Below are 12,416 nucleotides of genomic sequence, written 5' to 3' on the forward strand. Positions count from 1 at the left end.
TAACTTCAGCGTTAAAGTTGTAATTTAGTATGTCTTGATTTCATTTTTTTAAATAGAATTTGACTTATATTTGAGAGACTGTTCAGGGCCCTGGAAATCGCCTTTGATGAAATATGTCGCCGGAAGGCATTTTAAAAGAAAGTTAAAAAAAAAAAAAAAAAAAAAAAACCTTGCCGAACCCTTCCCTTGACAGGTTTCATTCCAAACACAAGGGGGTGGTATTCTGCGTTAACGTTCACACACAGGTCAGGAGTGCTGTTGTGGCCTCATTGAACACTGGGACTTGGAAGCTGAATTACCGATAGCTAGCTAGCTAACTGTAGCTAGCCAATGTGTATGAGAGAATAAACGGATTTTATATATTTGTCGAATTTACTGCTTTCCACCTGTGTTGCATGATAATGCGGGAGTAAAAGAAGAAGTATCAGTATCGGAAAAACAGCGTATATTGGGGGTTTTCTTGTTTTACCAGTCCGTCTCTGTGAACGAAATGTCGGGGAAAATTGAAAGCAAGCAAGGTAAGTACAGCCGGCAACTACAGGCATAATGTGTCGGTGGCGTTGACAGGCCAGTCTGGGGATTTCGTAGGCCCCGTTTTGTGTGTAGCTAGCGGTCTAGTTCAGTTGCTGTAGCAGTGCCGTTTTGCTATCGATCGATATTAGCTAACGTTACCTATTTAAATTGCCCTCTTGAAGTCACAAGATCGAAATGTAGTTGGCTAGGAATTTTACTAATATATAACACGGGCCCGTGGAGTGTTCTCTCTCACGTTAGTCAAATAGTCTAGCTAGCTGGATATCTAGAATAACGTTAGTCTATTTGCTAACGAGTTGATACTTGTATTTTGCAAGAATGCTTGCTATTCATCTCACGGAAGGTAGTCTAGCTATGTTGCCAGGTTAATGAATGCTTGGTAGCTAGCTAGCCAGTTAGACTAAGACAACCGTTTTCTCTGGTCTAGGTTGTTGAAGTTGGTTATTGCACTGGTCCTTGTTTCTTGATGTTTAGTTAGTTAGCTAATTCATGTTTACCGTTAGATAGGTAGTTGGGCAGTATTCTTTTTTCTAATGTTAGGCAACTGCCGTTATTGGTACTAGTGTATTGTGTCTAGCTAACCAGAAATTGAATCGCTACCTAGTTTAACGATGGCTACTACGCGTTTTCAGCTAACTGAGAGGTTGATTGGTTACTATACTGTAAGTCTACCGAGTAAGATTTTCTTAAGACAGAATCAAGGTGGTTAACATTAGTCTAGCTTGATAAAATTGCTTGCGTTATTTTGGCCAGTAAACATGAACTAACCATTCTCGAAATATCCCTCTGCAATTCGCTGTCTGCATTTCTAATTATAATGCTGACCACCTAAGGTTATTTTGAAACACTCATCTGTTTGCCCTGTTAGTTTAATGGTATTCTAGTTGTTATGGTTCATATTCTTGACTAGAAGTTAACGGCGAACTGTACATCCGTGAGACAAGTTTACGTTAAGTTACTTGACTAGCGTAGCTAACTGTTAGTTATCTAACGTTGTTGAATATCGTCTGCAGATATTTACCGAAATACACTAGACTAGCTGGCCCGAGACGTTACTTAGCCCTGGCTGTGGATAGAATAATATTTACACTCACTGAATAATTTGAGATGCGTAGACGTTTACATCTACAGTTAGTTAGGTAGTCGCTAGCACGCGGACTTGGTGAACGAACAGATTCCTAGTTGTGTGTGCACACAACGTTACCGTGCTGGTTAAGTGAAATGGCTTTACAGGACTCACTCATTTTTGGTTGAGTTTTGAGTACATTAATGACGTTACGTAAAATCCGCTGAAAAGAGAAAAAAATGCTGCAATTATGGAATATTCCTGCAGAATTGCAGATGGTCTAACATTAGGTCAGAGGGGTGCCAATGAAACGGAATGTGGCGAGTTTCAGTAGTATGTGGTAAGCCTATAGCCGAGCACATCAGCACGATTTTAAATGTGTGTGTGTGGTTTTTTTTTAAAATTTAAATGAAGGATAACATTACCTTAAGTATTTTTTTAAAGAAAATACACAGCTGGCTATATGAGTGACAAGAGAGAATTCTGAGTGAAATGGCATTTCCTCACTGTCTTCGTTTGGTGGGTTCGATAAAATTTTGTGTGCTCCGTACCTTTGAGGCTTCTTTAGTTTTTATTCATAAAATAATGGACACTGCATGTGCTACAACAATGATGTGTTTTAGAACAGGTCATTTTTCCTAGCAGAATGTTGTCAGTGTTGGTTTCATATTTGTCTGTACATTTTATTTTTTCATTTTTTCATTTTTGTTGGTTTTTGCTTTGCACACTAAGTTGTTATTCTTTTAAGAATGGAACAGGCCAGTAGAAACAATGCTTCTCTCTACAGTCTTCTGCAAATCATAAACCTTTTCTGGAGAAGGAGATGGACATCTTGCATTTAAGTGTGCAAATGAAATGTATGGCCCCTGTGAACTGACTAAGACTTCTCAGGAAAAAAACTGAATGTGGCCCTTTGCTGTCTTAAGGAAACCTGAGTTGCTCCAGCACTTCACGTCCCAGCTGTCTCTCCATTCTCCTTGCACTGAGAGTCTCAGACCGCACCAGTGCATTAAGCAGGAATCATGCCTGCGGTGCTCCTTGTCCTTTTTACCATCTCTGATCCCAGTGGTGGTTGTGTTTGGTTTTGGCCTTCCTGCTTCTTGTTTCCTTTTTTGCCTCACAGCTTAATGGTCTTTTGGGATTGACACAGAATTGGAGAACATGCACATGAATGCTTCTCTTCACATCAACCTTATCCCTGTTTAAAGCATCTGATTCCAATTTTAAAGCATCTGATGGCACAGAGAATTTACTCACTGTGGAAATAGCAATTCTGTTGGACATGTTCACTTTGTCTTTTTTTCTGATGGTCTCTGAGGTTCAATGAGACCAATCTGTTAGTTGAAGTCTAGGTCTTTATTATGTGATAAATCGACATTTGCTTTAGTTGAATGTGCTGTACCAAGCTCTGTAGATCAGTACCGTTTATGTCTTTCTGCAGAAATTATCATTCTTTTCAATCTGCCTAATTGCCCATTTTGTCAAATATTTTGGGTTAATGAAGTTCCAGAGCCCAGGCCTGCTCGTGATTTATTTGGACGTATCGCCTACTCCCTGCAAGTGTTTGCTTTATTTACCAGTTTAGGAGGGTTGACTCCAGGGTCATTGCTCCCACCGCAGTTCTTTTTCCCCTCAGCATAAGTGACAGTCTGGACACAGGGCTGTTGATGGGCTGAATGGTAAAGTGCAGCGTGTGTCACTTTGACAGAGCCCGCATTGTCTGGGAGTGGGCAATGTGGGATTAGTCGCCATTGTCCAGGTCACGTCCAGCAGCTTTATGCGGCTCTGCTGTTCCCAAAAGCAGAAGTTTTTAGACCTCATCGGCGTCCAGCAATGCGGAAATTCATTCCTGGCACTTCCTACTGTCTCTGCTACAGTTATATTGAATGAATATAAAACTGTTGTTTTCAATAAGACTGGATCGCTGTGACCCTGTTGGTGAGGACCCCCGAAGACAGTCGTAAATTGCGCTGTGCTTAGCATTGAGCGGGGCCAGTTACCGAGGCTCGTGCGCGTGCCGGGTCACCTGTCAGCTTGTTGTCACTGCCTGCTGCCACATGCACGCATTGATCCTGGAACAGACGCCTCCGGGCGTGTTTTCTATTGTCAGTCTGAACTGTGCAAAATGAGCTGGAACAAGAGGCCGGCTGAGCAGCCCTGGTTTTTATGTGCGGCCTCAGTAACAAGGCAGAACAGATGAGTGTCAGCGCGGCGGCGCGGGAACACCTCGTGCCTGACCTCTTCCTGAAGCAGCCCTCCACGAGAGCGTCTTCAGCGCTGAAGTCATCGGCACTTTTTTCACTTGGAAGGCCGGTCACAAATGCGTGGCAGGTGGCCCCTTGAGAAATGTCACTGTTGAGCATTCCTTGAGAACACCCCCCCCCCCCCCCCCCAGACTAGATGTGTCCAGACATGAGGGGCTGTTTAGGAGAACTTGTTCAGCTTCAGTGAGGAATCTCACTGCACAGCGAGAGAGAGGAAGATGTTCGTGTTAATGCCTGACAAGCAGTTTAATGATATTCATTCATTCAGTGAATGTAGTTGCAAAAAGGGATGATTTAATTTGCCTTTCAGAGCTAAGCAAATATATGAACAGTTTGTTTCAATATGTGTCACATTGCTAAAATGTGAAAGAGCAAGGCTGTTGCTGAATATCTTGATAGTTGGTTAACCTTCAATGGCCTGTACTGTGTTGACTTGTATCGGTGTGACTCAGTGGTTCTGCTTCTCCATACCCTAAAATCATGAACAGTATTATACTGTTGAATTGTCAGTATTGTTGAATATATTGATGAATTTAGATATGTTTTTGGGGGAGGGTTATTACTTGCATGAGGGGCTCATTCCTATGTGCATTCACCTTGTGAGTTTGCAGAGGCATGTATTTTCAGTTATGCAGCTACTAAAGAAGAACCGTTGCTAAATTCACCAAGGCAAGATGATGTGAAATAGGTCTGAAGTAGCAAACTCAATGTTTGTTGTTTGAGATTAACTGGATGACCCTTATTTCACTGGGTTTGAAATGAAAAATGTTTCTTATCATTCAGTGCTTGGAAAAAATAATGGAGTCTCAGTTGATAACATTAGTGCCTGCTGGAGTATGCACAGGGGACGTTTAAAAATGTCAGATTTAGGTTTGATTGACAGAGGCGGGCTGCAGATGCTGGCCCTTCCCTCTGACCTGGCGCTCAGTTTGCTGCGTGGTGGACAGCGCTAATCCTGGGGTCCGGACTGAGCGTGCAGTGGAGCGAGCCCTTGTGTCTAAGTGCACCACCGCTCATGTTTACATTGACGTCACTCACTGGTTAACAAGTCTCTTATCGGGGTAGGCACTGTGTTCTGTTGTCACTGCGGGCTTAGACAGGGAAACTTGTCATCAGCATGTACCGCAGAGGAAGCTTTGTCACCTGTCTGAAATTTGAACGAGTTGTTCCCTCTTTCCGGTGGGGAATGTGCCAGTGTGGACCCACCCCCCACCCCCCCCCCACCACCTAAGTCTCTTTCTGCTAAAGTGGCCCACATGGGATGCATTGGGAGTGGTTCAGCAGGAATACACGCAAGTCTTTTGGTGTCACCCGAAAAGGAACAAAACCAGGAAGTGAAGCCAACTTCCCAAGGCTTCCCCTGTACAGTGGGAATATTGACTGTAGAAGTGGAAAAGGCCTGCCAGGCCCATCACTGGAGGACCCAGAAAAAAGGGCTGGATTCACAAGGAAGCCAGCGGGTACCTGAGCGCAGTGTATGTAAAAGCTGTCTGCTCAGAGTCAGTAGAGAGAGACGGGAGAGACGAGTCAGAAGCTGAGATGCTGAGAGACCTAATGCAGATGTGGGGGGCGGAAATGGGAGACAGTAAGTCCGTGAATCTGCTCTGAGGCTGTGCAGAGAGGAGGATGTGATGGGAGAGGCACAGAAAGAAGCTGTGGAGTGAACTGAGTTGACTTATGTACACATTGAAAAGCCGATGCTTCTACTTTAAGCACATTTGACATTGAAAAAGTGTTCATTATTACCTAATTTTCCATTGAGATTTAAAGATAGTAATAATTGAAAATATGGGCCAAAGCCAGTTAAATAAATGACACTGAAGCATCATGTTATAAGGTTTCTGAAATCAGTGGGTGAGTCATCTTGTGACATTTCTGCTTTTCCAGTGACTAATAGCTGGAATAGAGTACAATACAAATACCATATCAGCGTATGCAAAGCGCAAGATGGTATGCCAAGAAAGGGCAATACTTATTCATTGCTCACTTTGGTGTTCCAGAAACGTTTATTTGAATCAACACCTTTGATGCTGTTTGAAACAAAAGGAGGAAAAATGAGGATCATTATTGTGGCTGTGTAACTGTAGAGGAGGTGAGTTCTGTACCACAGCAGTTGAATTTAATGCCTGACCTTGTCTCTCTGAAAAGACCGTACTGCAGAACTGGAGCCGCTCAATAAATATGCAGGAATCAAACTGAAGGAATACGGTAGCCCTTCTCCAAGTGTCTCAGGAGGTAGGCTATATGATTTATCAGACCTCCAGTCCTTTTGTCCTTTCCTTTCCTGTTCTTTTTTTGTGTTATTTTATTTTTGTTCTCTTTTTCCTTGTATACTCTTTTGATTGTGAAGTCTAGATGAAGCCTACATATGGTAAATACTTGGATATGACACGTAGTGTGTAAATCTCTGCCAGAAGATCTGTGATCTGTGCACTGGGCAGGAGCTGGTTGGTTGGTAAACAGGTGAGGCCTGTTTGGATATTAACTTTAATTATAAATGTGTTCCAGCCACCAGTGTCATTAGTTCCCTCTTGTAGTAGTGATGCATAGACCAGGGGAAGTTGTCAGTGCTATATCTGCATTGCTTTCTGTTTTTCACTTTCTGTAGTTGTAAAAGAATGGAAATGGAAAAGTTTCTGGTGTCAGACCCTAGGGTTTTTTTTTTTACATTCTCCAAACACAAAAAAGTACAGATACTCAAGGTAAACTGGTGTAAATGTAGCATTGCTGTTACTACCTCACATGTAGAGTCATCACATCTCTTTAATTTCAGATGATGTAGCCTAATCTGCTGAAAATTAGGAATAGTGGAAAATAACCTCCGAAGAATCAGGGCTTTGTTTTGTTGCTGGGATACCTGCCATGCCTACAACAATCCTGCGCATGCACGTCTACGTAAGCCGCATTTTCTGTTGTGTAAATAGATTTGAAAGGTTGCTCAAGCAGTCCTAATGAACATGTAAATCCATTTCCCCATTGCTTCACAATGCTAAATCCATCGTAGGATCCCAGTGCTGGTGCAAAGGAGCTATATTTAGTGCCCGTTTCCCCCCCTCTGTCTGGAGTCATTCCGTGCAGCGGCCTGAGTGAAGCGATGCCATCTGTTGCTTATTTTAGCGCCCGGTTCTCAGCTGTGCAGGGGGAAGTTTGCCCTGTGCACTCTGGGTATGAGAAAAGCAGAGGTGTGTGCCATACAAACACACTCGACGTGACGCAGAGTCTTCATCCCACGTCTGACCTTTTATCCAGTCTACACATTTCCTTTCTTACAGCTCTTCATTTTTTTTTTTTTGGTTTTTTAATGTGTGATGCAAGACGGGGCCACGCTTTGTGAAGTTCTGTGCAGACGGGAAATAATGTGTAGAATACTCATTGTGTTCCATGGTGACCTGGGAGCTCTCTTCCAGTGGAGCATTACCTCACACTTAAAGTATCCAGAGCGCACTCCAGCCATTTTTTCATTCTCTCCTTTTCCTTTCCGTTTAAAGCCGTGCTGCTAGCGGGCTGCGTTTTGAAATGAAGCGCAGCAGTCGGAAGACGCCACTGGCTGGAGGCCGTTCCCCCAGCATAACGCCAGCAGTCAGGGATGCTGCAACAAGTAGAAAAAAATAATGAATCTTTTTTTGTGTTTCTTAATCCTTCATTAAGCACAGACCAGACAGTCGTACTGGGGCTGGGGGATTGGGTTTCTCAGCTACAGTGCCATTCTGCATTAAAATATGCTCAGATACCTGACAGTAAGACTCAAGGGCAGACAGGGTCACAAGTTTTTTTTTAAAAATTTTAAAGACTGCTTTCAGGATAATAGGGAATGTCTACATCCATCAATCATAGTTCACTTTCATAGGGCCTAGTTTGTAAGAGGAGATAATGAGTAGTTATATTTTTATGCATCAAAATTGGGAGGGGGGTGGGGGAAGGAGATCTGACTGGTCCTTTTTATGTCTTTCCAGGTAACAAAGGAAAAGTTTTGAAATAAAGTAAAACTAAAATAATAAAAAAAAGCTGTCAGGACAATCTTAATTATGACCTGGGAACATTGGGCTACACGTACAGTGAAAATCTGAATAGGTTGAGAGGTGCATCTGGAACCAGAGGACAGGTCTTCTGTATCCAAATAATTTTAAAGGGAAAAAAAAGCTAGCAGCAGCTGACAGAATGAAACACAGCTGTTCTCTGTGTTAGGCATTAAAGGCACACGCAGTGCAGAAATGATCAAATTTTGAAGCTAATGTAGCGTAGCCGATGACTTTTGGTTATGCATTGGCAAGCGGCGCAGGGCGGAGGATGGAAAAGCGCACCGCTACATGTGGAAAAGTAGGTATCTGCACCATCGCTAGGCTTTGAGTCTCTCTCCCCCACACCCTAAATGATGACGCCGCCGCAGTTTTTATGCGCTCAGCATCTGCTGGTCTTCGGTGATTGGTGGGTGTGTGCGCACTAGCAGAGAACCGCCAGTGCCAATCCATCGCTGGCCGTCACGCTCCCAATGAAAGCCTGGATGCTCCGCTGCGCTGTAATTTGAGGTTTAGTGGAAATGAGCAAGTAGCTTTCGCTGGAATGCGAAACATGTTTTGCTCGCTAAGACATTTTGAAAGGTGCTGTAATTAAAATTTTCTTAAACGCTGGATGTAGGCGGGGACACGCAAGAAGCTGGAGAGTTCTGGGAAGGTTTTGCCCATACAAGAAAACCAACCGAAGGGACAGTTTGAGCTCCGACCGTCTGACTCCCAGAGCCTTGCAGATGGAGCTGAGAGGGAGACTGTGGCGAGCGGGTGGCTTTTCCAGGTAGCAGCAGGCATGGCCAGCCACGCCTCTGACTCACTCTACAGGGAAGACTACCACTAATTACAGCTGCCTGCCTGATCCTCCTGTTTTTTGTAGGGTTCTTCATTTCTTTGTCTGTCTGAGGACATGGCGAATGCCAGCAACAATGTGCTCTTGAGAATGCTTTGGATACGGAGAGCCCTGCTTCTTATTGGACCTGCCGTTTGCCTAGACACTGCTGCCTGATCGATATTTCTCTGGACGTCATTCGAAAGGCCTACTATTGACAAGATAACTGAGTAATTGTTGTGGCTGGTTGGGAATTCTCAGTGGCTTTTGCACAATGCGCAGAGCTTGCCAGAACTCCTGAGAAAACTGCCAATCTCAAGAGCTGTAAATCTTCTCTTTTCCTGGACTATTTCATACATTCCTTTTTTAGTATCTTCCCTTTAGTATTGTTGTGAGTCAGACTGAATGACAGGGGATCATGGGGCACTGGGTGAGTAACCGGACTGAAGCTGCCGTTCAGTAGCCCTGACCCTGCGCTTGTGACAGATGACCATGACACTAGGAGGGGAGAAGCAGAGTTTTGACTGGGTATAACTTTTGTTGGACAAGGTCTGAATGGGAAATATAACCTGGAGGAGCCAGCAGGCATGTGGGGAAACAGACCTCTCATTACAGGGAGAGCCAGAGGAGGATGCAGGTAAGGTCACCCAAGGCCAGGAATAGGCGTACATGTAGATCGTAGAGAGATCTATCCATCTGCGGTTTGCTCTGCTAGAGTACTCTCTTACACTTTTTACCACTGCAGTGTTGGTTTATGGTGTTAAACCACAAAAAACTCATATTCAGAGCATTGAGTTACATTGCTGCACATGGTGAGAAACAAAAGTTCTTTCTCTGTTCGAAGAGAAACACTCCTCAAAGAAGTTCTCATTTTATTTCAAGTTAAAGAAAACCAAAATGACAAAATAAGACTTTGTAATGTGGCTTTTATGAAAGTGCTCATTTTTTCATGTTGTAGCCCAGGGTGGAACCAGCTAGTGGAGGAAGTGAAGTGGCAGTTGGCCAGTATCCTTCACAGAAAGCCGCTGTGTTGAACTTTATGAGGCAACTAAAGCTTTCTTTCAGAGAGGTCCATAGATTTTCTTATGAAGTCTGTCGACCATGCTGTTATCCGTGAGATTGGAGTTGGATTCTGTAGATCTGCGCATTGTGGCAGGGATTGCACACTTTGTTTACTTTGTTGTCCTTCAGAATCCCCATCTGGTGCTAGTGCTTGGATGATATACAGTCTGTCAAGCACACGTTTGCCTCAAGAAGAATCTTCTGTCAACTGGGAGGCTTATTCTGAGATGTTTTTGGGGTTTTGAGTTTATGTCACTTTGGAGAAAAGAGCCGGCCGCCCTTCCAAAAAAAATAAAAAATAGGCTACCCCTGACGGGAACAAATCAGTGTGCAGACTTTTTTTGGAATGGTGAAACTCGTTTAGAAATTCAATATTTTGTTCCCAGCACTTCACAGCATCACAACTCTTGCCTCATACATTGGTCAATTCCTCCAGTGTATTATTGTCTCACAGTTTAATTGAATGGGAGCTATTTTGTTCAATAGTTCGACAGGAAAACATAGTATAGAACAATATGAACAATAGAGGCAATACAAAAAAAGCGATTTCCCCCCCCCCCATTTTTTGAATCTCCACTTAGCCCAGGGAGGGTTTTTCATCAGCTTTAGTTGTGTTGTGTTTGTAACAGTTACAGAGTGTAGCTCCTTAATTACAGTGCTGACTCTGTAATTGCGTAATTGCTAATTATGGTGTGGTAATTCTTTTTTTCTTTTTTCAAAACAAGAACCCAAAGGGAGCCAATGAATTTCTGAGTGCATAACCTCTCTGGTTAAAGACCATTTAGGAACAAAGTTCTTTGTCAGAATTTCTAACATTTCGCGTCAGTATAGCACATACCAGGGTGTGAGGTTTAGCAGTGATTTAGACCGCCTGTGCGATTGTATTATTCAGGAAATCCATTATTCACTCAGCACAGGCTAATGCTGGGTGACTCCTAACTAGTTTAATTTTATATGTTAACTGCATGTACAGCTGTGCCTCAGACTAGGAAACTGAGAATATGGTTTGTTTGGAAATGCATGCCCACAGGCACTCTGACCGCCTTACCACAGCACTAGTTCTGCTGTAGTTTTTCCATCTGTCCATCTGAACCATGCTATGCACAGTGTGCAGACCGTCCACCGAAAGAAGAAGTTCACAAATAGACTGGCTAGAAGTACAGAACTGTCAAAACAGCACAATTTGGAACCGTAGACTTCCTGAGCACGCTGCTTTTTTAAGGCATTGGAAATGCATCCCTCAGTGTTTTGTGTCTGCACAGTGATGCAGACAGATTAGCCTACATGTAGCGGTTGCATGCATCGTGTCAAGGAGCAGGAAGTTTACAAAGGCAAACGCAACCCGATCTGCTTAAATCAGGTGTGCCTTCAGTGTATCTTAAGCATGGTTCTTTTTTTCCCTTTGTCATGGCGGCCGTGCCTTCCGTCAGTGCGTGAAATCACTTGGGCGTCGTTCTGTCCTGGTGGTGAGCGCGACAGATTTCGCCACGGCTGTCACGCCCCCCTTCTTCCGCTTTCAGCCTCAGCAGTCAGATGCCTCTCGGTCGGGGAGCAGGAAGGGCCAGAGTCTCGATGCATCATCTCGTGTGACCTACTTCTGGGGCTGCACTCTTGACTGCACAAGCACCGCAAGGCTGATTTCTCCATTGGGAGCTGGAAAATAATGACGGGGCCCTCGTTTGAAGATTCTGCTGCCTGTCTACCTGCCATGTGAAGGGATTGCTCCCCATGGCCACCCCTTTGTCCATTCCCCTCCATCGCAGCACAGGGGTTCACTGTAGCCCGCTTGCTGAATGCCCCCAGCTGGCTCAGGGGGGTTTTCTATGGAGAGAGGGCTCCATTTGGGGTGGATAGTAACATTATGCACAGTGATGCATTATAGGTCTTTTCACAAAGCCGGTCTCAGAATGCAGTTTGGTGAGCTCTGCTTCCACACAGACTGCCATGTTCTAAGCATGCCCATCCATGTCTATGACAGGTAGAGAAAAGGCAAATGCAATTTTTGCGTTCAGGATGTTTGTCAATATTTGACATGACCTTCTTTGTTACATGAACATGAAATGTCAGATAGCTTCCATAAGAGTAACTGAAGAGTGACTTTTGCATTTTGAAGTCCTCCTCCCTAGTAGAGTCAACCTGTTTGGAATCCTTCTTGCCCCACAGTGAATTCACATCTTTGGATTGCAACTGCTCAATTTCAGTTTTTGTGTATGTTATGGATGGTTTAGGTGGTTTGTGAGTACACAAAGAGTATTTTGGGTATTTACAGAAATCTCTGATGACCTGCTTGATTTACCGTGGCTGTTATTTGGGCATCAGGGGGTTTGTGGTCTGAAGCAAGAAAATGCACTGAAAGTAGGCCTTACTCCAAAGCAGCTTGCGCAGTTTAGCCTCCAGAGGTTGTATGTGTGTATGTTACCCAATTATGCTTTGAAGATTTATGTTTAATCTTATTTCCAGTTGTAACTGGTGCATGCCGCCAGAGGTCAGTTAAAGGTGAGATGTTGTTTTACTCCCCCATCCCCCCTTCAACCCACTGCCCAGCTTTGCTTGTCATCAAGCCAGGAGCAGAAAAAGCCAGAGTCCCACCTGGCGGAGCTGGGGAGGCCCAGCCGGGCCCCCTTCCCCCCTCTCTGCCTGCCTCAGGTCTGGGT

General features: G+C 44.1%; 1 protein-coding gene across 3 annotated transcripts in view; it reads left to right on the forward strand.

Moving 5' to 3' along the window:
* Positions 1–242: 242 nt before the first annotated feature.
* Positions 243–12,416, forward strand: part of rapgef1b (Rap guanine nucleotide exchange factor (GEF) 1b) — a 55,608-nt gene continuing 43,434 nt past the window's right edge. Inside the window, exon 1 of one of the 3 annotated variants that reach the window (XM_035389656.1) lies at positions 243–518. In XM_035389656.1, the coding sequence (XP_035245547.1) occupies positions 491–518 (28 nt within the window). In that variant the 5' untranslated portion in view covers positions 243–490. Of the gene's footprint in view, positions 519–1,550; positions 1,941–9,007; positions 9,338–12,416 lie in introns of those variants that run through there. The other 2 variants (XM_035389657.1, XM_035389655.1) reach the window with 2 other exon arrangements.

This window comes from Anguilla anguilla, chromosome 14, assembly GCF_013347855.1.
Source record: "Anguilla anguilla isolate fAngAng1 chromosome 14, fAngAng1.pri, whole genome shotgun sequence".
NCBI lineage: Eukaryota > Metazoa > Chordata > Actinopteri > Anguilliformes > Anguillidae > Anguilla > Anguilla anguilla.